Genomic DNA, 27,853 nt, shown 5'->3' with positions numbered 1-27,853 from the left:
TAAGAACCCTCTGAAATTACATTACATACAGAATTTGCACAACTGTTGAAAAGAAGACTGAAAAGATGGCAGAATATAAAATGAACAGTGTTACAGATTACACTACCATGAAAAAGAACATGAAAATCTTCCCCTCGACTAATTTCCAAACTTTTAGGAAGTAACTTACTGCAGTCATGACAAAATGACAATTTTTTGAGTGTTTGCTCATGCTTCTTCCTCCCTGAATGTATAAGCAAAATACAGTAAATCACTTGCAGTCCTAGAATTTAAATAGATGTATTATATAGGCACTGGACAAACATAATAGCAAAGATCATAGACAAACCAGCTCATACAGAAATCAAAAAGCTTTCTTACCTACTACATATTCCACTAGCAGAAAAGGCAATTTGGTTTGTGACTACAGCACTACCCTGAAAATCAGACTTTGTTCCACCTCTAGTCTGCTCTGTGATCTAGAAGTAGGTTATTTCAATGACCTGCTTGTCTCAGATTTTCCTCCTTAGGGAGAGAAAAAAAAAATCAAGCCTCCCTTGCAAATGTTTGGATTTCAAGTTGAAAAGTACCATGCAGGCATGTTATTATAATCATCTCATGAATTAGGAATCATCAAATTATTTTAAAAAGTCAATGAACATTCATAGTTACTAGAACACATTCTTGTTATACACAAGAGTAGCATTTGCAAACAGCTTATATCCAAGGAATCAACTAAAGAAAGAATTAAAGGAAAAAACATGGAGTGGGTGGACTCATCTTCATAGAAACTAAGAGGGCATAAAGTGACTAATAAATACAGCAAATATCATAGACTACGATAATTACATTTTAATATTTATAATATACTTTAAGTATCATTTACAACTCCTGTGCAGTCGTGCCTTAAAGTTTTTATCAACCAGACACCTAAAGAAGTTCTTTTTTCTAATGTAATTACAGATGACATTCAAATAAAATATTAAAATAAAGCATTTACCTGACAGAAAATATATTTTAACAGTGAATTAAAAATAAAAGATTTGTCCCTTCCTACTGCCAGGAAATACGTCAAGAAACAGTATCTTCTTTGAAGTTGCAAAACTTGCCTAAAAAATCAATGGAAAAAAGTAATTTACTAGAGAATAACACCACTTCCCTCAAAGCTTACTGGTGACTGAAATGGAACATGTTTTTTAATAAATATCTTTGCACGCATCTTACAACACCAGAGTAGCTGAACTGTTTATTTCAGAAGAACTCATACATACAAGTATGATTTTAGAAAGTTCACATGCAACAGATTGTGGTAAGAGTTTGTATATTTTAGTATCACTTCCTTTCACCCAACTGCACACAAGAAAATCATTCAAATTACAAAAAAGCTTATTGGAATGTTGATTTTATCAAGTTTTTTCTAAATTCCACTTCGTAAAAATAACAATAAATCTTTCAAGATTTTAACCCAAAATACTGATTTTTAAAAGGGATATTTGTGGAACTTAAAATATAAACATTATTAATTTTCATAAAATACAAAAGGCTTGAACATTTTTAAAACACTCAATGTTTCTAAAATATTATGGAGTTGATAAATTGCCATAAATTTAACACAGGTTCCCTCTAATTAAAAAAAGTGGTTCTTAAAATAAATCAACAATTCCCTAGTGCATTTATAAAGAGAAAAGATCAAAAGCAGTAACTGGTATCTTTCCTTCCAGTGTTAATTAGTAATTAAAAATCTTAGCTTCATTAGTACCTACTCCAAAATACTTTGATTTTTTTTTTTCTTTTTTTGGTGGGGGAAGGGGATGTTACACAGGCAAATCCTGCAACAAAAGTCACGAAAATTAACCAGCTTTGAAACTTCTTGCCCTCATCACAGTAAAAAAAGGATATGAGACTCCATTATTTTCTTTTAAATAAGCATCTTCCTTGAAGACCTCAGCTTTCATTTGGTCTTGAGTTGCATGTAGATGCATGTATTGCATAACTCTACTGGCCAAGTAACATCGTTTATGACAGTTCAGATATGTCTGATAATTTTAGGTAGAAATAAAAAAATATTAGAATCGGTTCTTTGGCATAGTACAGAAGTTGACAGCTCCTACTATTTGGACTGACTGCAAGTCCTAAAGAAGAATTTCCTATATTTGGAGCAAGGGGGACAGGACGGGACTTGTCACTGTTTCAAAAGCAAGTAGATTAAATGAATGTCCCTTTATGGATTTCAAGTGTCTTCCATCTGTCATTTACTTGATGTCTTCAGTACTGGTTCCATTTTCACTTGCATTATCACAGTTGAATATTTCCTGCATACAAGGTAATCATCAGTATAGCAGTAAACCCCGTTAGTAAACCAGCATTCTGAATAAGGAAGAATGCGAGATCCATCTTTCTTCCTGTCACTTTCTCCTGCAGCATATCATTCATCTCTGGGAACTGAAAAAGGGGATATTTTTAGGTAAGTATTGCCATCTCGTGGTAGCATGCATAAGTTAAGCCATTAAGCACTGAACCATATTACTACTTTGGACTGAACATCAGAACAGAGGCAAAGGCAATCACAGGAACGGGTCACCCTAGCTACCCTGAAAAACCACTTCACCAAGGACGGTAAAGTGAAATGGTGTTTTGTGCCTCTCTAGTGTGATTTCACCTGGTTGTCTCTCATGCAGATTTCCTCCTTTTGATTCCAGCAGTCTCCTAGGGTCCGATTGTTGGCCCATATGTTGCTAGGAGCAGCTGCCCTTATACTGCTAAATGTGTTTCTTCCTTCAGTACTATAGGCAGAGAAATCCTTGTTCAGAAAATGGAAGATTAGGATTCCTCTGCTTTATCTATAAGCAAATGAAATGAACCTGAAAACACAGAAAACACCTCAGAAATAAGAAACCTGTTACAAACAGAAGGCCTGGTGGGCTGATAAGGTAGTGGTAAAGCAAGGAGCAAAGAAGAAGAATGTTGTGAAACTGGTGGTAACACATGGAACATTACATTACAGTGCAATTAAGAGGTTCTTCATTCCGTAACTCACATGTTAATGGCAACATAACAGCAAAGGATGACTGATCTGCTGTTAACTGCAGAAACAAAGATACTTCCTCTGAGAGGCAATGGAGACGATGGCAGATGAGCACTGGCAACAGGGTCCCCATATGGGGTCTTTCAGGGTATGTGTTTGCTGCAGATGAAGTCAGCTGCCATTGATTTTTAACAGACATACTTAAATAAGCTTTAAACTCTTCTCCTGTTGTGCTGAGAGTAGCATATCCAAAATGCAATGGAGACCGCAAATTTCAGTGTTAGTTTAGCAACCTTCAAGATAGGTGAGTCAGAAGCTGTATGATTCTTTGATCTCACAAGGCAAAAACAACCACTGAAGGTAATGCAATTCTTGAAAAACAGACTAAGGTTAGTGGGAAGTGGCCAAACCTTCCCAGAAATCATTCCAGATCTCCATAATCCTCTTGCACAAGAGGCAACAAACCAGATCAGCTTCATGCCATACCGCAGCTTGTGCACACACCTCAGTGTACACATTCTCGCATGGCCACAGCCTCACCAGACAGTGATCTTACCGGCAGAGGTCGGACTATGCCAGTGCTGGAGGAAAAAAGAACAGCAAAAAGAAAAGGAAGGAAGGAATGACACTCTAGTTAATCCTACCTGCTTCTGGACAAGCAAACCAGAAGTGTGTGAAAATCATAACAGAAAGCGGAAAGCCAGATCTCTGCACAGAGCACTTGAATACCCTATGTCAGACTTTTCAGGGGGAAGAAAAATTCAGATAGGTAACTGATACAATCCAAAAACCTATAAAAAGAGAGACTGGGGGGGGAGGGAGGAGGGAGAGAGACAGAGAGAAAGACAGAACAGAACAACAGATAAAAAGAAAATAATGTTACCTACTTTGCTGGATTTAATAATAAATTTAAGTTGAGCCACTCTAAATTTATGCCATCAGTTTTACACATCATAGTTGAGTACACTACTATTCATTATGTAAGAGTGAAACTAAATAAAAAATCATTAGCAATTAAGGTACTGCAAACTTGTAAAATAAACTATTTATATTGTTCATTTAACTCTAACATTTTTATCTATTAAATCCAATGTTTTTACCTAGGCTATACTAGTATTTAATGAAATAGTCACTATAACTAGATGACAGTTCTTAAACACATACAGAACCCAACTGGGGTCTCAAATCTTTTCAAATTCAGGCCTCACTCTTCCAGTTCTACACTCCAATGATTCTCACGTGGAAGGTGTAAACATCTTTGCAGATACATCTGTTCTTGCAACACTATAATAAAACTTGAATAAAGCTTAAAATTCTTGAAAAATGTCTTCAATTTTAAGATAAAACATCATCATAAGAGTAACTTGTGGAATACTGCTGACCGCCTGTGAACCCAGATTTTATTTCTCAATGTCTAAATCTGATCTGGATTTCAGCATAATTTCTTTGGCTAGATCTTGTAGCACACTTTAAAAAATAAACGATAAACAGACTGTATTGAATAGAATGCAGCAAATTTTTTTAGTCTGAACCAAGAAACTCAGGCTGGCACTGTTCAATTTAAACCACAATAGAATATAAGTCAGGTTTTTCACCTAAGCAACCCCAAAATTATCACTGTGGTGATAAGGACAACACCTTTCATTCAACTCAAAACTAAATATTTACTTTCATTTGGTTCACCTTCTTTTTTCTTTTAAAATATGGTTTAAATAAAGAGACAAATGAATCTTTTGAAAATAGTAAGGTGAAATACTTTGCTACTTTAAAATGCTGAGACAAAGTATTAGTACACTTATTACTTTTTGATGAAACCAACCCAAATTCATGAAAAGCTTCTCTCTCTAAAACTCCTTTTCAGCAATAATCTGATCAGCCCTATTTCTGAAGTGAAGTGAAAGGCTTTCATGTTTCATGAATAAGCATAACTATTTGTGCACCTCCATTAAGGGTATAATTGACAATTTAACATATAAAAATAATAAGTAGATGACACTAGCATGAAAGGGACAAGATACTACATTCTACCTGAGAGTCTTAGTGCAGTCTTTTTATTCTTGCAGAAAAATAAATAACTGAAAATTAAATTATATCTCACCATATCTGCCAGAGAGATGTACAGGAACATTCCACCAGCTACAGCAAAGATGATATTAGGAGCAAAGTTGTTGCCTACTAATATACCAAAAGCCAGCCCAACATAACAGGAACATGCAGAGAGAAAGTTGAAAAACAGAGCCTGTCGAGTACTCATTCCTGCATTAAGCAAGATGACAAAATCCCCTAAAAGAAAAGAAAGGAAAAAAAAAAAATCAGAAAGAAAACCATCTTCAGAAAACAAGGTTGTGATTATTTTCTGATTTCAAAGGAAGTCTGGAAAAAAGACATCATTTGTACACAAATTATAAACCACTGCTGGTTTCAAGTAAATTACGAGCATTTCCCTTCTATACTAAGGTACTGAAATATTCTAAAGCAAGCAGGTGATGTACAATTGAGATAAGAGCACAAGGACACAGACTACCCATAATGATTTAAAAAAAAATAATTCATACAACAGTGTATGCAGCATATATGAACAGGGCAATTAATACCTCTCTAATGTACATTCCCAGCTTCCAGCCACCTGCACTTGGGAACTTCCTGTGCTAGATGTGTATTTTGGTGCTTGGGAAGTTTTTGATGAGTATTTGTTCCATGAATTTGCCTAAACTTTCTTTCAATCTATTGCAACTTTTGGCCAGCACAACCTCCTACAACAGCGATTTCCACAGTAAACAATATGTTGAATGAAGTTCCTTACCCAGTTCATGAGGAAACTCTTCACACAAGATGGCGATGGAAGTACTAAGCCCTTGAAACAGGGACAAAGTGAAAGAAGCACCAATAGCCAAACCATCTATGAAATTATGTACGGCATCACTCAGTGTTACCATCCAAGCAATGGTCCCAACCTTTGACAGTGGTTGCCCATTGAGACACTTGCATAAGATGCCTTGGGCGGCTTCTTCCTGGAAAAAAAAACCACAATAAAGCAATTACATAAAACACTGAATAAATTAGACAATGAATCACACTTCTGTCTTCAAGTGAATGAAGCACTATTGCATATGGAGACCACAATGCTTGGTCCAAGAAGCAAAAGGCACAGATAGCAGCAGCAAATGCTTTCTGTTAACACACAGGGCTCAATCACCCTTCTGACTACAAAGCTTTATGTGAATGCCCTTCAGCTGAGACAGAAAGCAGTTCAGACCACCATGGTCTGAACATCTCTCTAGAGTCTCTGTCAGATTAAGAGAGTGCCAAGGCTCCTCACAGCCTCCTCGGCCACCTCTATTAAGCACGTACAGTGAGACGGATCTGATCACAGTGACAGCATCTCTATTTCCTGTTTAAATCACATCTCGACCAGTTAGATACTGCCAGTACAACGTGCTCTCAGAGACACACTTAGCTGCCACAGTAACAGCCAGCTACATGTGAATATAGACACACATCCAGATACTCCATAAACTTTATTTCTAATTTTGGGCAATGACAGTCAAGCCCAGCTATTCAAACTCATTTCTATAAAGTGCATGTTTAATAAAAACAGCAGTGGGTAATTCTGACTGTGCGGGTTGAAGGCTCAGAGCATGAAAACAACAGGCTAATACAAAACTGCAACGCACATAAACACCAGGGATCTCAGTAATTCCTCCCAGAAGTGGAAGTAATTTATACATGCGGTGCCACAAAATAATGAAAAACTTGAAGCAGATAAAAGAAACTGCCATTTTAGCTGGGAGCACGAACTAACATTCCCTAAAAAAATACTTGATCCATTCATATAAATTTCTGCACACACATATATTGTAGTTACATAATATTTGAAAGAATCATAGTATTTCCCTCCTAAAAAAAAGGATTTGCATATAAGGCATTAACTAGTGCTTGCTTACTGGAACACCTAAGTAGTAATATATACATCTGTGTGCCCACAGACATATTTTAACAGCTCTCCTTCTCTTGTAGAAGTGTGTAGAGGAACACCTCTTCCCCCTTATGAAAAGTTCACAGATTACTCCAAGAAATTTTCCTTAGTTATTAAAAAGCACACTGCAAATTGTTTTAGTTTTGCTGTATCACATGCAAACACTACCAGGCAACTAAATTTTGAACCTTAAAGAAATATAACAATTAATACATTCCTACAAAATCTTTAATGACAGAGTAGTAAGGTCTGTCTCATGATTCGCTCACCAGACTCTCATCTTGCTTGTACGTAGGAGCTGCCTTGGGTCAGGACAAGAGTTCAGGTCAGGGATTTCCGAGTCAGATGCCTACTGCACTACTCGGAACTTGTAGCTAATAGAGCCTTGGTTAAGTAGTGCCACAACTGCCAAAAAGCACAGTTACGGCTCCTCTTCAATGCATAGGAAGCCATGAAATTATGCTTTCATGATTTGAAAATGAGCAATGCTATCCAAAAATCAGGAGTTTCCCTGCCAACTCAAACACATAGGTTTTAGACTTCTACTACATGCTTGCCTTCGCTTTTTGGAAGTTTTCCTCTCAACGTTTCTTTTAACACACAAGCAATGCCAATCATATTTTTGGGATGACTAATTTGTACCTGTAGTAATTCTGTTTGAGATAGGATCACTTATGAGTAATAGGTCACTCTCTTAATCCACAGATGTAACTTGAACTTCACTTTAAGAAAGAAATATTACAAAGCAAGCCACATAAAATACATACATTAGGTAACTGGTAGTAATAAGAAACATGATTATAAGAAAATGCAAATACAATTAGCAAAGGTCTTCCACCTATTCAACCAGTTCCCTGAGCTGAAGTTCTGTTCCCCTACGTTCTGTTTTCTCTTCCCCGGTGACCATCCTTCAAGCTGCCTAGGAACGGACGGAGGTATTGTTTTGTACATTGTCGTGATTTCTGCTAAAAGCATATCTTCTTTCTCGGGCTTGTTTCTAGCTTCACTGAGGAAAGGGATTTTAGGACAATGCATGGATTTTAATTTTGAATAACTGACGCATTTTGCTACTAAAAAAGAACATTTTTCTTTTGGAAACCACACACACACAAACCCCAACAAGAACAGCAAGTATTTTCTGATAAAGCAACATTATTAATTTCAAGGGATTGTAATTTGAAAAGGTGTATTAGCAACTTCTATTACACATAAGAATGACAGGTGGCAACGAAAACAGCAAGCACATAATACAAATGTGCAACTAATGTCACTTGTACATAGTTATTCATGTTTGTTCCCATCAAACCACATTTTTTTTCATGTAAGGACCATGTGTAGGCCTACAGATTTCTGAGGGCTGTAGGAGCACAACTGGCTTAGCCACAGAACTAAGTAAAGGACTCATTTTCTGGTACCAGTTGCACAGCTGAGAATTCCAATGACAGTCACAGAATCACACAATGCTAAGGGTTGGAAGGGACCTCTGGGGATCACCTAGTCCAAACCCCCTGCCGAAGCAGGGTCACCTACAGCAGGCTGCAGAGGACCTTGTACAGGCGGGTCTTGAATATCTCCAGAGAAGGAGACTCCACAACCTCCCTGGGCAGCCTGTTGCTGGGCTCCATCACCCTCAGAGCGAAGAATTTCTTCCTCAGGTTCAGATGGAACTTCCTGTGCTTCAGTTTGTGCCCATTGCCCCTTGTCCTGTCGCTGGGCACCACTGAAAAGAGTTTGGCCCCATCCTCCTGACACCCACCCTTCAGATATTTATAAGCATTTATTAGGTCCCATCGCAGCCTTCTCTTCTCCAGGCTAAACAAGCCCAGCTCCCTCAGCCTCTCCTCGCAGGGGAGATGTTCCAGTCCCCTCACCATCCTCATAGCCTTCTGCTGGACTCTCTCCAGTAGCTCCTCATCTTTCTTGAAGTGGGGAGCCCAGAACTGGACAGAGTACTCTAGATGCGGCCTCACTAGGGCAGTGTAGAGGGGAAGGAGAAATCTCCCTCGACCTGCTGGCCACACTCCTCCTAATGCACCCCAGGATCCCATTGGCCTTCTTGGCAGCCAGGGCACACTGCTGGCTCATGGTCAACCTGTCGTCCACCAGGACACCCAGGTCCCTCTCCGCAGAGCTGCTCTACAGCACGTCCACCCCAAGCCTGTACTGGTGCATGGGGTTGTTCCTCCCCAGGTGCAGGACCCTGCACTTGCCCTTGTTGAACCTCATCAGGTTCCTCTCTGCCCAACTTTCCAGCCTGTCCAGGTCTCGCTGAATGGCAGCACAGCCTTCTGGTGTATCCACCACTCCTCCCAGTTTGGTGTCGTCAGCAAACTTGCTGAGGGTACATTCTAACTCTTCATCCAGGTCATTGATGAAGAAGTTAAACAAGACTGGGCCCAGTACTGACCCCTGGGGGACACCACTAGTTACCGGCCTCCAACTAGACTCAGCGCCGCTGATGACAACCCTCTGAGTTCTGCCTTTCAGCCAGTTCTCAATCCACCTCACTGGCCACTCATCCAGCCCACACTTCCTGAGCTTCCCTAGGAGGATGTTACGGGAGACAGTGTCAAAAGCCTTGCTGAGTCCAAAGCATTGCATGTGTATGATAAACATAAAAATCTGATCTCAGGGGCTTTTTTACAAATATACTTGCTGAACTCTCTCTATGCACGTATACAGAAAATGAGCATTGAGTAAGAAGATGCTATTAAGAATTAGCTGTTGAACTTATCAAGAATAGAACTGATTAGAAATTTGCTGAGGTTTGGGTTGTTTCGTCTATGGACTTTTTTTAAGTAATTGCAATTAATTTAGGAGAATAGTATTGATTTCCTTCTAAAAACTACTTTCTTGATTCAATCTTTTAAAATGCAGAAACAATCATAGTTTAAAAAATAGGAATCTGTATCTGAGAGGCTTTTGTAATTACAGATACAGCTATCTGCGGTTTACTGTGTAGCTCTGAAGTATAATTCTTGCCTGTAATCTATTTTAGATAATGTCTTGACTTCTTTTGTAAATTATACACTAACATTGTTTGTCTGGGTTTACATTCTGAACTTTACTAGACTGTGTGTCTGATAGAAGTAGATGAACGACTAATATGTACTCTTAATGTCTAAGATAAGGCAGACTACTGACAAATTTACCCTACAAATATATAGGATTCCACGGCAAAAACAAATAATGTCTGTCTCTGCTGGACTGTTCCCACTTTGTCATGGTAGTTTACCAGATGTCACAGAAGAGATGCCAGCTAAGGAGCTCTGTAATATCAAACTGGACTATCACGTCTGACTTTTATTAATTATTAGTGCAGTTCTGTATTATTTGTATTTCCACAGTTTATGGTAAACCAAAGACATCCTTGGTGTTCTTGCTCTTCTGAACACAATTTTTTCTTTAAAAGTCACGGCCTCTCCTTTGTTCCACAATCCTAAGAAATGATACAGACACTCTCTTATTTTACCCTATGATAGCTCGTCAGATTACTATTGCTATTTCTAATGCGTCTCTGGCTCCCTCAGACATGAACCAGACACGTCCTTTTGTGTCCTCTGGAAGACCCCATGGGACCAGAAGGAATCCTGACACTGCCTCCAGGGCATACAGGCCACTGTAAAATTTTGTTATACAATTCTTATGTTGTGCACTCAAGGATACAGACATTTCAGCAATTTGTCTCTGAAACAACTTTGCTTTAAAGCTACTGTTGTCAAGCCATAAAACTTTAAAGCATAGTAGACACAAATTTTGGGTCAGCACAAAAGAGGTTTCCAAGGTTGCAATTACTGCTGCAAGTGAAATCTGAAACTATGTGACTAATTAAATGTTTAGACTTAACCCTGTCAGTCAGTTTGTTCCGGCCTTGAAAGAGAGAAGATGGCCAGATCCCCATGGCTGAAAACAGCTACCACACTTTGGCACAATCGGACGTCAAACTCCCTCCTTAAAGCCTATGTGATGATATCTGGCTACGCTATGTTCACTCCCTCTAATAAGCTTTAGATTACAAGGACCCATTATAATTCTGTTCGGTATGTGCTGGCTTATGCCAAATGGTTCCCTCATAAATATCAAATACCTGTAAAGCTGAATGCACACCTAACATGGCACTACCCCAGCTGCCCCAAAACCCCTCAGTAACATTTGCCCTCCCCTGGCCCCTTTGAACCTGCCTGGAGGAGACAAAGAGTAATGGTGTTTTCTTGTTGCTACCTCCAATATCAGCAGCCGGCTAAATGCCAATAGGATTTCCCTGCAGCCAGCCTTGGTTCCAGAGAGAACTTCACCCTGTTACTTTCAGGAGGTTTTAATACAACATATTCTCTTCCTGACTTCGAAGATATGGAGAGGAAGAATGGAAAGCATGAATTTTCGTAAGAACAAAAAGTAAAGGAGAAGAACCTTTGTGAAATTTTAAGTTCTTAAAGCCAAGACTGCATGTAAAAGGAGATGTATGAGTATTCCACACAGATCTTGGGGTGACCTACAATACTTTATGATCACAAGCACTGCAACTAAACTAGCTGGTAGAAATAAATGCTATATAGCTACATTTTTTATTATAAGCTATGGTATGATTTTGTTATTTTTATGCTATGCATAGGCAGATGGCTAGCCAAAATGTAATAACGGAGTAAGTCCAGATAAAACTTCTGGTAAACAGGGCAGAAAAACAACACACATGCCACTGGAGATTACTGTCTCCTCAGAGAGTGGAGGGTCCTTTTGTTTGTTTTATAAATGTACAAAACACAGTTTAGGGACACTCATAATACTAATTCCCTCTTGGTGCCCATGCAATTTTAATTATTAAGCATGTTTATCCTAGTTTTTAAAATGCCCAGTATCCACCACACTTCATGACATTTCTACTGTAAGGACAAGTACAATTTTGCTACTTTAAACTGTGTGCATCAAATGCCCATGAGCCTGCAGGGTCATAGCAGAACTCTCAGATTCTCTCCCAGCTGTCAGAGCCTGCCGCCTGCTTCCTCTCCTGCTCATCACTGCTCCCCACAAACAATTCACTGGGTAGAGAACATGGGTGTTAAAACAGAAATCTCTGCGATGGAAAAATCTGCCTGAGCCATCAGAGAGTTCTTTCTATGTGTTGGTTTTCATCTTTTTTTTTTAAATAAGGGACAGCACTGCTCCTCCCTGTACAGGGAAAAAAGTAAAGAAGCACACCAACTTTCTCTTCCTGCTTCCATTTTCTTCCCAGACAGGAGGAAGTTGTATTTGTAGTATGAAAACAAACAGAGAAACACATAGAACAAATTTGAAAGAAAATAATACTTAAACCAGGGGGAATGGCTTCTGTCTCAACATACTACCTCCCTAATTCCCACAGTATCCAAACATACTGGACTAGCACAAACAGTGCTCACAAGATACTGCACAAAAGTTACTGTATCAATTTTCCTCATTAATCATTGATTCAGAGGAAACAGATTCTCACACTTACGGCTCTATGTAGTCAGGAACACAACAGCGATCATGCAACACTAAAACATACTGTCACTCTTAAAACAGTAAGAGCAACAACAAAATCAAAAGTAACTGGATTATCTGATTAAATATGTACCTCTGTCCTACCCATCCCGACACTGATATCAGTTACCTCTTTTTGTTGGCTACAAACTGAATGCATTATTCAGCTTTTGTAAGTTTGCCCCAAAACCCCACATTTTTTTCATTGGCCTCAATCAAGTTATAAGCTATAAATTTACAAAAACTTGACAAAAGTAATAAAAATTCATAATACCTCTCCTCTCCTATATGGTTAGATAATTGGCAGGGATAATAGACACAATTTTCATACCTGTGCTGAGACCACACTGATGCTGTCAAAACCAAGATTTCCATTGCTTTCTATGATGGCTGAATTTGCATAACACGTGCCCCCATTGCTGGATGACAGTGGTTTGGGTGGTTTAGTCTTATCCTGAGAATGATTCTGTTCACCATTTTCGGAGTCATCATGGCCAGCCTATGTGGAAAATAAACAAGTAGGTAGCTATTTAAAACAAAAGTAAAATAACAAATGTACAAACAGAGATGAAAAAAGTAAAGGTGGGGGCATCATATTCATGCTGTCTTGCTTTCAGCACCAAATAAATATTTAAATGGGCAGTGGTAAATATTTAAATGTTTACATGAATTCCAAATGTATTTAAGTTCCTAATTTATCTCTTACTTCTAGCTATTCAGAATACATGCAGGGATTTTTCATTTTTACACCTTTATATAGAACCTCTCAAGCCAAACGCCTGACTTTAAGTGATTAACATTTGCTAGTTACTCATGGCTGCTTGTCAAATAGAGCTTATTAGTCTTAGTCAACTGTTCCCAAAAATGAAGGGCAACAAATTCATTTTTTCTGTTTTTCTTTTGATGCAATGATTACAAACTGGTCACAGGGACACAATTCGGGAGCGGGGACCTTAAGTGAGATAACAGCAGGAAGACAGGACAGTTTCCTTGGCAAGACATAAGCAGAGGACCAAAAAGTTTGAGAGGCCCTTCTCTGAGACAAATTCAGGCTCACTCATGCGAGTACAGAGAAAACAAGTGCTCTGACGTAAGGTCGGAGGCAGAGCCCTGTGCAGCACGGATAACTGCAGCATCACTAAAGCAGGTCTGCATTCTAGAGCATGGAGAAACACAGAGCTGAAGTCACTGAAGGTGAGATCCAGGCACAGTAAGCACAGTTACACTTCACAGGCGATTAAGAAGGTATATACATCATACCGATTTCTCCTGCCTAAGTGGAAGCTCCAGCAGCAGACCCCAGTCTCTCCAGCTCTTACTATTTCCACTTTTTTTTGGATGTGTTTAGCTAGCACAGGAATGACTTGGCCGTTGAGAGCAACTAGAGCATACACCAGTGACAGCAGACCACACACACATCTGGATTCTATTCCCAACTCTGCTTGCAACTCCCTCAAAAAAGTGAGATTGCTTCCCCTACCCATATGGATTTTAAACAGATATATCCGAACATGTGACAAGGCTGAATTCCTCAGATAAAATAGAAAAATCCCACACTTTATTAAACTATCAAGTATCTCATAAAATGTAACAGGTACTTTAAGGCAAGTCTCATTCAGTTAGTGATACATTTCATTACCTGGTTATAGATCTTCAATATCACTTTAAGAATCCTTTCCACAAAGAAGAGAATATAGAATCCACCAAACACAGCAACTGCTTTCTCAACATAGTTGTCTACGTTGGGGTTAAACCCAAATGCCTAACAGTGAAGAAAAAAGCAATGCAAATTAGTCTGTAATCTTAGCACATTTCCAGAAAAACAAACAAACAAATGCCCCCCCACACACAGATAGTCCTCTAAAATACAGACTGTCTCTTTACCAGCCATGAGTTTCCATGAGGAAAATTATTTCCATGAGGCTGAAATTATATAAGATCCTGATGGTTTTAAATTTTCTAACTTGGACTAAATGTCTTACCCAACGCATTCTCCTTCTGTCTAGAGGCAGACTATCCCTTGGTCCTTCCCATGGCACAACTAGGCACGGATCTTGAAGGCTCTGCTCACCCAGCCAGAAAGAGACGGTAGCTGATGTCACTGAAGCCCACCCACAACTCTCTGGAGATTGCAACCCACACACAGAACCCCATTGCAGCATGCTTCTAAAATTAATACACTTTTGAAACTAGTATGCAAACCAAATAATGATTCCCCTTGCTTACCTCTGGAATGAGCTGGAAAATTGCATTAGAAAAGAGAGTGCCAATGGCCAAGCCCACAAAGTAAGTTAAAACCTTGGGGAAATATGACTTCTTTAAGAGGGGAGTTAAAACCAATCCCAGAAGCGATGCCAAGTTAATGATAGTCACAGCCAGGAACCCAAATCCCCAAACTGTGGACAAACAAGCAGAAATATAAAATATTTTAGTGTAACACCCACTTCAGGCTGTTTCTGATTTTCTAAGAGCTAAATTGGCATGGAAAAAAGAGTGATTCCCTCGTTGAAATTATACTTCACGAATATAAAAATATGAAAATGCATAGATACTTCAGATGCATACCTGCAAAAAGGAAATATCTGGAAATATTGTCTGGGAGTATCATATTAAAAATGGAAACTGTGCTAGTATAAGATCTGGGATAGCCTATCTGCTGCTAGCATAAATCAGGTCTCTCTATAGTCAGTGCAGAGTAAAAATAAAGCTTTAGGCCAACAGTCAAAGTAGCTATAGCATAGACATAAGAAAAAACTTACTAGTCCCAGGGTTAGATCCAACTGTCATTTACTCCTAAGGAACTCCAAGACAGAAAGTCTGCTGTCTTGGCTGTACTAGACCCAAACATCCTTCGTGATAAAGGATGGCTCCTTCAAATTATCCTGCGGTGGTAACCTTCTGTTCCTAACACTCCTCCTCCTCCTCCTTTAATTTAAAGTAGTTCTGCTAGCTTAAAACGCTGCCCACCACTGCTTATCAAACAGCTAAGGTGGGATAGCTGATAGTAGAGACAATTACAATAGAGAAATGGAAGTATATGAAAAAAAGAGGTTCCAGGTTCAAAAAGATGGACATGTGATTTAGGTACACAACAGGGAAAACCTTTCCCAGGAAGTGGCAAATGCACCAGGTTCACCACAACTTAGCTTCCTCCACCATAAGCGTAGTCTCAGATTTTTAGAGTTCAAACACCAGGTCTTGTACAAAGCCACAGCACAACTATTCTGGAGTCTGAATTGTGGGAGTGGGTGGGAGGATGGGGGTGGTTGTCATTGTTGTTCATAAGCATCAGAAAGTTGTGCCTCTATGCATGGCTACCGTTTTTCCCAGTAACATCTAAAGACCCTGTGAGCAGAGAGAAAAGCTTTAAAGATTGCACTGAAGAGGTCAATAATGCTGCCTCAAGTGATGCCACAAAACCACAGATATCCACATAGACAGTGTATAAAAATTAACCACAAATAATAATGAAAGCCACACAATGTTAGCTATATGAGAACAGTTTGATATAACCCAGAAAGCTGCATCATTGTAAACTTTACAATATGTGTGTAGAGAAGTTACCACAAACTCCTTTCTGCATAGCAGAAACTAACAGATCAGATTATGATGTGCAGCTCAACTTTTCTGCAACACAATCAGCAAACACACTAAGCTAGATTCCTCACCTGCGGCTGGGTGGGTCTACTTTGTTTGCACAGTGTCACAATTTTTATATGTAATGAATTTTATATTATGTCAAGAACAGAAAGCATTAGAAACATTTAAAGCATTTGCAGAAGATAAATCAATGCCAATCAGAATGCTTCATTTGCCATTTTTGAGAGAGAGACAGACAGAGGGAAAACCACACAACTAGATACGGGTAGATTCACTAAGCTACACAGGAGATGAATTTCTGTTAAAATAAATTACAATTAAGCTTGTAAATACCTTCTTGAAATCAAGTCTGTAACAAACAAATGGACTTCCAATGCCATCATCAGTGACAAAACACTGTTCATAGTTTGGGATCACTACAGAAGGACGAGTCTCTTTCATTCTGTGCAAAATGCACCTTTTAAACTTAGTTAACAAAATAAAAACTCCATTTATCAGATATGAAGCATTTAGTGTACTTGCCCAAATTACTTCACCAGACACAGAAAATCAGAACAAGTTTCAAAAATTGCAATACAAAAAGCCACTACTAATTACTTCTTACAACAAAAGACAGAGGATAAATTTACAAGTTATGTCTGTAAATCAGTGGATGACAAAAATGATAGGAGAATGGAGCTTAAAACCAAGCACAGAAAAATAGGTTATTGCCAAACTGTGAGAGAAGTTGTCATGTTACCATAGGCTTCACTACAAACGGTGTAACTTTAATGCTGGTACTCTTTGTCCAGAACAGCAAAACATACTGGGACATTTAACTTCAAGTACACCTTATACTTGATACAACTGTGACCATTTTGTATGCTTAATACAATGGATGATGTGTCATAACATACTAAAGGGCCTGTGCTCACAAATAGGGATATATTCTAATCCACCAGTATGTAGTATCTCCTTTTGTCATGAAAAAAAATTAAAAGGAAAAAAGAGGCTTTCTCCTTTCTAATTTACAAGAGAGATTATAGATGCCATAAGATAGATGTGGTTTTACTTTTAAAATTCTGTCCTAGATCTGGATGGCCCAAAGATCTTGGGATTTTACATATCAGGGCATTTTTTTCTGATTTACTCACCCAAAGTGGAAGAATGAGGAAGAATTAAAATAAGTGATTAAATAACCTCAGACAATGAAAGAATAAGTTAAGTATCATCCATCCTATGCATTCCACAGATCCTGCAATGAGCCTCAGTAGTATGAGGACTATTTTAAACTAACAAAATTTTTAAAGGAATAAAATAAATCTAAGATCTTTCTTCTTCATTCTCCAAGAGGGTGCTCCTGGCCTTGCAGCAAGCTTTTCTTTGAGTTCAGAAAGACCTGATGTGTACCTGGGGGGAAAAAAATACTACCCCATAATTACACAATTACAGGAACTGGTACTTCAAGAAAAATACCAGAAATCGGAGGAAAAAAAAGTTATAAAATTCCAAGACAACCAATCTTGCCAAAGTTACTACTTTATGGACTGTATTTCACAACACCATATATGCACCGCTGTCTTAAAATTGGTTTTATTCATGAGGATTCCATCCACACTAAGATTTCCATGGGTCCACGCACCTCAGAAAGCTGGCTAGTCTGACTGCACGTATCAGAGCAGAGCATTCTGTTTAGGACACACACTCTCTCCCCCTAAGACTGGTGGCACAGTCAGCTTTTGCAACAACCATTATTCTTTCTGTCTCTGGAACTGTGTCCCCAACACAGAGAGAGCCAACGTACTCCAAACTACAAGAAATCCAAAAAATAAAGCGGCAGGAGTGCAAGTAAGATGCCCTCCTCAGAACACCATTGCTCAGCATTGTTCCGTATAAGAAGTGGAGACGGCTGCGCTGGGCCTTCCTGAGGCAGGCTCAGGCTCCTCCTGAGCCCCGTCCTGGGATGAAGAAGAAATAAGGGTAGGAATACCTTTCTGAAGAAGCCAAGCAGAGAGCACAGAACCTGTTTGGCTTGGACAGAAGGAATGCCACCAGGCATCTCCAGCCATTTCATGCAGCTCTACACCTCTCCCTGTTACTTTTCAGAGAAGCAAAAAATGAAAGGACACAAGTGTGCCTCTAAGGTCAGCTAGGTTTGACATGAGACATACAAACCCCAAGGAAAAAAGACATGCTGTGTGCTGCCTTTTAACTTTTACTCTGCTTCAGCAGCACTTGTTTTTCATCGCAAGTAGCTGTCCTGTAAAGCTTACTGCACTAATTTCTTCTGTGTGTCTTGTCTGTTCGTGTTTTGGAAGACAGAATATTATGAAGTGTGTGGGAGTCCCCGGGCAGAAAATCCACACAAGCGCAGCTGGAAGCATGCAGAGAGGATTTTGCTTCATAGGCAGTAATTTATATCAGCTGGTGTCAATGCTGCCACAGTACAGATTCATTTTGTGATGGGGTGGGGATGTGCATAAATCAACATCTGCACTTGGCACTGGGTCTTTCTGTGAATTTCCCTTCAAAACAGGGACCACCACGTGTCACAGCCAGATACACTTGTGGTTTTAAAATACTCTAACCATGGGCCTGGCAGATTTCTTGTGCTGCAGCCAAGGGAGTGGGCAGTGAGAAGGCTGCCTTGCTTATCTGGCTACTGGACATTGCTTCTGAGCTGTCAGGATAAAAGAAAAACAAGAGGGAAGGTCTAAATAGCTTAGGTGTTAACTATAGGTCAAACTTTCCACATACAACCTACTTAAACAGACAAACGAAAAAAAAAGGCAGACCAATCCTAAGCTCCGGTGCAGGTATTACGGACTTCTTGACAATATGTGCCCTCATACGGTATAAGCAAGCTAGAACAAAGATGGTAAATTTAGGACATGGTTTCAGTGATTAATCAAACATAATTCTAATTATTCACTGACACAGCTAAGTTTTGGGAATGATCTTTAATTCTTAATAAATATCATCACTTAATACTAGTATTTCAAAACTTATGAAAAACCCTGCTGTATCTCTGCTCATAAATACTGCTATTAGGCACCTGCTCATCCAGCATCCTAACTTTTAACTTTATTTCAGCTGACTCCCTTGGAACAATAGATTTATTTGGAATACCAAGTCAAACAAACAGGTCATTACATATTTGATCCTTATTAGTGCAACAAGTGACTTCGGTAACCAGCTGAATCTTCCCTGTCCCACATTTTTTACTGCACTGTACAGTTCTGTGCAAAATAAATACAGAAATAATAGTGAGAAAAATAGGAGGAAGGAAGATGAAGGCTACTCAGCCATGTGATAATGTTCCATGTGAAGGGACAGCACAGAAGATGACATGAAAGCAGAAGTCGGAGTTTGAAAAGAGTATTTTTCCTCAGTAAAACAGTCACTGGCTCCCCTGATGTCATGACTCTCACCTGCAAATAACTCCACTCGAATGCATTTCCCTAATAATTGTACCTTGAGTTGCCTTGATACATGCACACCCCACTAAGTCTGATTTCCCACTGCAAATCACCTGCACAAACTTCCCTTCTGTACTCCCATCTTCTCTCTTATTAACCAGGCGTTTGCCAGAGTCCTTATGCTTCAGGGCACAAACCATTATCCAAGTAAAACAGGTCAGAAAGACTCTTCCTTTAATGGGCAAATTAATCCTAACTACCTACTCGGTTTTTCCACCTTTCTCTCAAACATTTTGAATAGATTACTGTTAAGAGGCAAGATATTTGTTTAGATAGTTCGCTGACCTGAAACAGCATTTTAGTTTTATGTTCCCACTTTACAACTACATCCCCCTAAACAAGACACTCCTGTGATGTATAGGCAAGTGCTTACTATTCTCCTAAGAAAATCCCACTCCAGTCGCAGTATTAATGCAATTAATATTAACTGACCTTGTAAAGCATGTGGTTTAGATGTATCCACAAAGTTTTCATGATGATCACATGGGTGAAAAATTAGCTGTTGCAAAACAGCAGGACATATTGTAGAGAAGCTTGAATTTGATACGTGACTGTTGTTCGGTATCCCATGCAAAGAAAAAATTTCCTCACCAGTCAAGCACTGAAACAAAAAGGGATTTTGCCAACTTAATACATTAATGCAAAACCAAAAAATAAGTCATATACTGAGAAACCCAAGAATTACAACATGATAATACTGAAATGCATTTTCAAAGAAGTGTACACAGTGTTTGTATGCTGTGCACGAAAACGCTGTGATTGCTTAATGTGAAGCAGAAGCAATTCAAAGTATTTTAGGTAAGATAAACCACAAATCAATGAAACATGTTTTAAATAGACATTTGCACATCTTACGCCCTTTGAACCAGGAGGGCAGTTAAAACCTTACAATATATTTTGAAAAATAGCTTCTAAGTAATTAAAATGTCATGTAACTACAAAATAATTAAATTTAAGAGCAGACCAGATACAATTAAAATCTCAGTGACACAGTATGTCAGAAAACTGGTAATTCAGCGACTGCTTATTCATGTAAGTGACCACTTCTACCTACAATTTCTCCCCAAATCAGCTGTTTAAAAATGGTCCAAACATTAGCAGCACTCAACATTCTTCATTCATTCTATAGCAATAATTGTTAACAGTAAACATTGTTTTGTGAAACCATTCTGTACTCCAACGAGACAAACTCCTCCTTTGGATCTTCACTTTGCCTTCAGCTCAGAACATAACACTACCTAATGGCTCAAGGATAATCGTCCTTAGCAGGGCTAAACCAGGCCTGGGGCAAAGCTGGTTGCTCTGTTCATTATTTTCAATCAAAAAGATAAAAGACAAACCCTGAAATATCTTAAAATCTGTATCTGCAGAAAAATGGAGGATTTTTATATGAAACGTTCTACGCCACTGAAGTCTTTCATCTAATACTTTCCATTTATTCACATTCATTATCTCCTACAATGATCAATAAGGAAAGAGTGTTCTTGTTTGGGTGTAAACAAAAGTGATTTGGCTTACTGCTGTATAACAAACACATACTATAATGTTGAGTCTCAAGACAAAAAAAAAAAGTCAAACGTTTTGCTCCTATTTGAGACACCAAGTTAGAGCATAACTCTCCCTGTAACACACATAAATCTCAGTGTGGTTGCAGAAGCAGAGCACTGGAAGCCTTAGCAAAATAAAAACAAATGGTCACTCCCTGCTCTTGTCAGTTTTGCTAGCCTTCAGATTCCACAGCACTTCCCCAGTAATTCAAGATTATTACATATAAAGCAACTGCAAGTCATTTACTTCAACATAGTTGCTTCCACTTCTGTTAATAAATATTTTTCTAATACTGTCCAAAAGGTGAAAGGTATGCACACATCATTTGAATGTGACTATTTCTGATTTAGCTTGGAGGAGCAGAACTTGCAGGCCCATTCAAGTGACTTCAGCTAAATTACATCCAGGATGTTTCTGAGCTTCATCTTCAATGACCCAGTCCAGCAGAGCACTCAACTACATGCTTGAGCTTGAACATAGGTTGAAATTTTGTTAGGGCCATGAGACCCTGAAGACTCAAACACATCTAAACAACATGCATATACTTTCATCTTTCAATGTCAATGTTAATGTCAAAGTATCACATATAAAATAAATATAACTTGATAACAGAAAACTTTTTTTCGTTTTAAAGCATCTTGCTCAATTTGATCTCAGTGGAAGTAGCAGAGAGAGGTGTCATCACTGAAGATACAGTCTTTCTCAGTCCAATACATGAACCTCTGGAGTTTTCTAAACTGGTTATGTGCCTAATCATTTTACCATTAACTCTGCATGGCTAGCATGTCCAGTGTGAAATAAAGAGAGAATAGTTGCGGGCTACAGGAACAGTTCCTATATGGTGCTTCTTGTATTACGGGCTCATAGAGCCATTTGTGGAAGTTTACAGTGAAAAGCTCTTAGAAAAATAAGCCAGCAGGAGATGAGAATTCATAACATAACCATCTCTAAGAGAAATCATCTTGAACTATCTCATTCCTAGAAACACAGAATGGATTACTAGCACTTTAAAATACTAATATATATGTATTAATATTAGTTCACAAAAATCCAAACCATGTTGTAGGTAGAATAAACAGATTCTGAAGAGAAAATAAATCAGACACAGCATGAATAAATAAATAAACTTGAGACTTGTAACTTTGGCTACATACAAAGAAATAAGCGACAAATACCATCAGACAAGAGCTCTTTTATGTGAGGATGAGAAACAGCATTTTATTTAATTACTATTATTATTTTGATCAGGGACAAACCCAGAGGACAATGATTCCTATGAATGATTCATTGTTATAAGTCACTTCATCCTTTCGGTAAACTCCTCCACACATCGAAGAGCTAAAAAGCAAGCTTGCATGAGTTCACTGGCATAATTAAAGGATTAATTAAAAGATTAAATCTATTAGAAGCCTCGGATTGGAGCAACTCATGTATGCAGACTGCAAAACTCTGCCTTTATCTTTGGAGGATAAACACATTAAGACAGCCATGCTGCTGTAAAAACATGAGCTATTTATTTTGTAAGACTGACAGATGACCTCAGCAGAAAGGAAATTTAGCCTTATGGAACAGGGGACTGAGAATGACGTCCTGGCTCAGCACGCCTACCGTCACGTCTATCCCCTGCTACTCAGCAAGCCTTGTCATAGCGCCTAGGTGAGGGGGCTGGCTGTAACGTGACTGTCACCCAGTGCTTAACAAGCAACTGCAAAAAAGATATGACATAACCCATTATGTTCCTGAACTGCTAAGAAAACATTTAAAAAATGCTTTCCTCAGAACTAGAGATGACTTAAAATCTCTAGAATTTACACAATTATGCAGTATTCAGACTTTTAAAAAAAACAAACCATAACTGGGTTATTCAAACAGATGTTTTCTTTTCTCCTGGTAAGGCTCTCCCAAAAATGACTGCCCAATACAGGATTTTTCTTTTTTTTTTTTTAAGATGGTGAATGAAATAAAGTGATGTCCAGCCATCTAGAATCTCTTTACACCAGTTATCTTTATAAATGAAAAGCAGACGCCAGCTCAGACAAAAATAATGCAGAGAGACCTCTAACTGGAAATTTAACAAAAAATGATACAGTACCAACCATCTTGTAAATGCTTCAGTCCCCTTTCTGATTTTCAGCCAATGTTGTCATCTTTGCTCTATCTTTATCTGTAGCATTCCATATGTTAAGTCCTGTGACACCCAACAGCAACCAGGACTGCACTTTCCAGATGTTGCCAGATTAAATACTAGCCTAGCCCACACCAGGGCTGAGCAGTGGGTCACACAGTAGCAACAGCAAAGAAAGAATGCAGTGAACACCTAGCTGATCACCATGTATTTTACTTAGCCTGAGCCCGGATAAGGCAAAATACAGACATATGTCTTCTTCAACTTAAAAGCATCTAATGCTGATGTGGTGACACCGTTCCGTCACTCAGGACAGGTATGAACTGGATGCTAGGAGACGACCATGCCTTCAATAAGCAGCACTCCACGAGGAAGAGTCAAACCAGATGAAGCTGTCTGAATGTACTTGTGTGCTTTTTCACACACACCAACACATTCAAGGCAGCAGTTCATGCCGGAAGCTGCAAACTGTCCATGAATGCTGAAATTCGCTGAAGACATTGTAGAAATAAGACACTTAGAGGGTGGAACCCCCGATATCAATACAGGCTGAGGGATGAGGTGACTGAGAGCTGCCCTGCAGAGAAGGACTTGGGGGTACTGGTGGATGAAAAGCTGGACATGAGTCACCAATGGGCGCCCGCTGACCTGAAGGCCAGCAGCATCCCGGGCTGCATCAAGAGAAGCATGCCCAGCAGGTCGAGGGAGGTGATTCTGCCCCTCTGCTCTGCTCTGGTGAGACCTCACCTGGAGTCCCGCACCCAGCTCTGGAGCCCCCAGCACAGGAAAGACATGGACCTGTTGGAGTGGGTCCAGAGGAGGACCACAAACGTGATCAGAAGGCTGCAACACCTCTCCTGCGAGGAAAGGCCGAGAGAGTTGGGGCTGTTCAGCCTGGAGCAGAGAAGGCTGCGGGAAGACCTTATAGCAGCCTTTCAGTACGTAAAGGGGGCATATAGGAAAGATGGGGACATCTTTTTAGCAAGGCCTGTTGTGACAGGACAAGGATTAATGGTTTTAAACTAAGGGAGGGTAGATTTAGACTAGACATAAGGAAGAAATCTTTTATAACTGGGATAGTGAAACACTGGAATGGGTTGCCCGGAGAGGCAGTGGAGGCCCCATCCCTAGAAACATTCAAGGCCAAGTTGGACGGGGCTCTGAGCAACCTGGTCTGGTCAAAGATGTCCCTGCTTACTGCAGGGACGTTGGGCTAGATGACCTCTCAAGGTCTTCTCACTAGCCACGCAACATCAGATCATGGTGTTGGATCAAGACCATAAGCCACACTCTCTCAGGCCATTCACCCTTCTTCAAAAAAGCACAGGTTATAACTGGTGAAACACTAACAAAAAAAACCAAAATCAAAGGAGATACTGATCCTAGTCTATCCGAAACACCAAAGTTACTGGCTTTTTGACTCATCTTGAGGTGAAAACTAGTTATATCTGATCATGAATATCAATAGAGATTTTAACTTCATTTTGTCCAAAGGTTTTGTTAAAAATTAAAGTATGTTACATTAAGACACAGTATTCAGGCATCACATACAGACCAGCATAAATATAGATTTAGAAACATCAAAGAAGGAAATTGGACCGTGATTTTAGCACCTACTGATTATGTCAAAGCACAAACTAAAAGTGATGTTAACAAGCTTTCTTTCCAATGCCCATTTACCTTCCATGTATTTTTTGACCAAAACTTTTGAGTGTGTAATTTAATCCTCCAGCATACACACGTGGCTATCATACTACAATGAAACCAAAAATAGAAGATCAAGTATAGTTTTGTGTTCTTACATCTTGCTAATAATGTAAAATACAGAGTGAGTAAACACACTGTCATCTATTATACTGAAATTGCTAATTTTTTCCCTACAAGTACGATTAAAATGTGTTGGAATTCCACAATAAAATGTGAAAAAACAGCCATGACGAGTATTTGAGTTTGCTCAGTTACTACTTCTTCCTCTGACAGGAAGTCTTCGCTTACATATTAAGTAAAGGTGACAACAGAAAAATTGAAGAGCAAAGAAAATATAAACACAAAGTAAAGCAAATTGTAAAAGTGCATGATGAAGAAAAAGACATCCAAAGCATACGGGAGACCAAAGCGTTCAACCAAAAATTTCAAAACAGTACTCTAAAAATTTGTTTTCTTTCTTGTGATTTGCAGGAAAAAAAATAGTATCTTCATGGACATGACAGGACATAAGTTACCATAAATGCCCACACGCGTATATGTTCAAACACCATCATAAATAAATTAAATCAGTTTTTCTTCTCCCTTATCTTTTCAAGACAGCCTGGTATCAAAGGAAAATAGAAATGAAGCATCCATCTTCTTCCGGCTCACACATCCAAAATCTTTCAACCTTAAAGAAAACGGATCAGCTTCTTGTGGATCTTCCCTTGTGGGATTAGTAAGCTTACCAAGATTGTTATGAATGAAACATCAAAACCAAACACTAATACCAGCACAAAACTAAGAGAGACTTCCTTCCTGCCAGTATTTGCAAGTGCTGTTATCATCTGTCCCTTACAGATCAGCTCTCCACTAAAAACTACTTCAGGCTTGGAGGCGGGGCTCTCTGATAGAGCAGGGGTGTGTTACCTTGACTGGAAGCAAAGCCTGGGAGTCATCCCACTAGCTCTGAACACTGAAGAACTGAAAGTCTAAGATAAACCTTGTTTCCTCCTACAGTCAGATACTTACGCAGCCTGAATGGATTCAGCCTACCTGAGAAAGACCTGAATCACTCTCCAGAGGCATTTACTTTCCTCTGTAGAGAATCTGCAGAGATTAGGCCTCTGGTGCCTTCCAAAACACAAAGTTAGATTAGGTCACTTTATGTCTTCTGTCATAACCAGCAGATGCTCTAAATTATCAAATCGTGAGCACAAAGAGTCACAGTACCTTAAAATGATCACATATGATCTGCTTGGTATGAGTATGCATTCGCACGCACCACCTGCCCAAAGTCACTGATACACCTAACATCCATGAGGGATCAAAAGCCAGGAGGCAAACCACGCTTGCTTACATGGTAGTGGCTGGTGGAGCAGCTGTAAGGCCAATTTTAAGACAGAATACAAGTAACTTTGCCAAAAAGTATACACGTTTCAGTATGGTAGCCTAGATACTATTCCAAAATGGACACAACTAGGACAGGCCTGTGAAAAAATTTGTTTCAGTTAAACTCCAAATGACTTAAGAGGGATATGCATTTACAGTAATAAGAAAGAGCATTACTTTTTTTCCTTCCACTCTGTAGCCTGCGCCAAAGTCTGTGTACGAGGGCTACGTGCTTTTGCAGAGGGAAAACCTGAAGGACTGAAGAATCTACTCACTTCTATGCCCTTTCAAAGAAAGCTCCTTTTCATAGCCATATTCAACACTGCAAACTTGTATTTAGCGCTTGTGGCTGGGAATGTTTATGTTTTTCATATGCTGTGTTGGGACAGTGTTCAATTTGTGAGATTTGAAAGCAGTGACTCCAGCAAATATTGCCGTGCTTATACTGAATACTACATTGATTTCAGCGGTGTTAACTCCCAGTTAAACGTCTGCCAAGGGTAAAGACATCAGAATTGCACTTTTTCTAAAACAAGGGGAGCTTATCCAAGGTTTGTCCCCTTCACAGCACAAGCGAAAGAGCTACTACTCCAAATGTAAAAAAGGTCCCCGAGGTCCCCAGAACCATGCCTCTTCTGTTTCTTAGGGGGCTGAACCGAATGAGAGCAAACTGTCATTCCTGCTCCCCTCTCATTTCCGCGACTGACTTCGTGTCCCTGATTCTTGAGCATGAGGAAATCCCCACCAGCCTCACGATCCCCCCTCAAGGATACAGACTTAGCCCAGGACAGTGCAGAGGTATGAAATTATTACATAGACTTTAACAGTAGCAACGAGGTCTGAGTTTTGTACAGAGACGCTCAACAGAGTAAAACACGTCCATGAAAAGTGGTGTTTCAATGGCGCTGAGCCAATTAGACGGCATTTTAAACAGCTTTTAGTAGACGGACGGATGGGTGCACGATCTGCACTCTTTCATCTAAGACGTGGAAATTTCTGAGGAAGTTTCTTCACCCAGGCAGACCTGCCTGTAAGAAAGTTTGTGCTACCACATGACAAGGGTATTTTATCGAGTCCTGGAGATGCGCGTGCACAGCTCTGGGGGAAACCGCGAGCCGGCCCTCACGCACCTCTCGCTGCCGTCCCGATGCTCTTCACCCAGAAGCAGCGCCAGCTCCGGAGCTCGGCAGCCAGGAGGCAGAGCCGGTCCCGCGGGCGGCCCGGCGCTTCAGCCGACCGACCGACGGCCGGCTTCTCCCCCGCCCAGCGCCTCACGCCTTTGCTCCCTGCCTCCCGCGACGCGGTTTCAGCAGCCGCGGGGCTGCCCCCCCCGCCCCGGTACCTGGTTGTGGTGCAGGTGGGTGAGCGGCAGCGCGGCGCCCAGGCCCGGCGCGGCGCCCAGCTGGCGGAGCAGCGCGGAGAGCTGCCCGGCCGACAGGCTCTGGTTGGACCCGAACACGCGCAGCACGTCGTCGGCGAAGGTCACCGCGCCCGGGGCGCCCCGCGCCGCCGCCGCCAGCATCTCCAGCCCGGCGGAGCCTCGCGGCGAGTGGCGCAGTCCCTCC

General features: G+C 39.9%; 1 protein-coding gene across 2 annotated transcripts; it reads right to left on the bottom strand.

Annotated features, from left to right (window-relative positions):
- On the bottom strand, positions 1-27,853 carry SLC39A8 (solute carrier family 39 member 8). 2 transcript variants are annotated; one of them, XM_075421445.1, is made up of 8 exons: positions 27,631-27,850; positions 19,970-20,138; positions 14,706-14,875; positions 14,119-14,241; positions 12,811-12,978; positions 5,808-6,015; positions 5,103-5,287; positions 1-2,421 (listed from the first exon to the last, which is right to left on the bottom strand). In XM_075421445.1, exons 1-8 carry the CDS (start codon positions 27,808-27,810, stop codon positions 2,275-2,277), a joined length of 1,350 nt encoding a protein of 449 aa, XP_075277560.1. In that variant the 5' UTR covers positions 27,811-27,850; the 3' UTR covers positions 1-2,274. The 2 variants fall into 2 exon arrangements, with proteins under 2 accessions (XP_075277560.1, XP_075277561.1); XM_075421446.1 differs by lacking the exon at positions 1-2,421 and adding an exon at positions 3,663-3,810 and having other exon boundaries at positions 27,631-27,853.

The sequence above is a fragment of the Opisthocomus hoazin genome, chromosome 5 (genome assembly GCF_030867145.1).
Source record: "Opisthocomus hoazin isolate bOpiHoa1 chromosome 5, bOpiHoa1.hap1, whole genome shotgun sequence".
NCBI lineage: Eukaryota > Metazoa > Chordata > Aves > Opisthocomiformes > Opisthocomidae > Opisthocomus > Opisthocomus hoazin.
The sequence above is the reverse complement of the archived record's forward strand: the minus strand, read 5'-3'. Positions and strand labels throughout refer to the sequence as shown.

Coding starts and splice junctions, on each gene's coding strand:
- SLC39A8 (XM_075421445.1), bottom strand. CDS start 27,810: ATGCTGGCGGCGGCGGCGCGGGGCGCCCCGGGCGCGGTGACCTTCGCC. Junction 5,288..5,807: donor AGAGTTTCCTCATGAACTGG/GTAAGGAACTTC, acceptor CTTTTCTTTTAG/GGGATTTTGTCATCTTGCTT. Junction 2,422..5,102: donor ACATCTCTCTGGCAGATATG/GTGAGATATAAT, acceptor CCCCTTTTTCAG/TTCCCAGAGATGAATGATAT.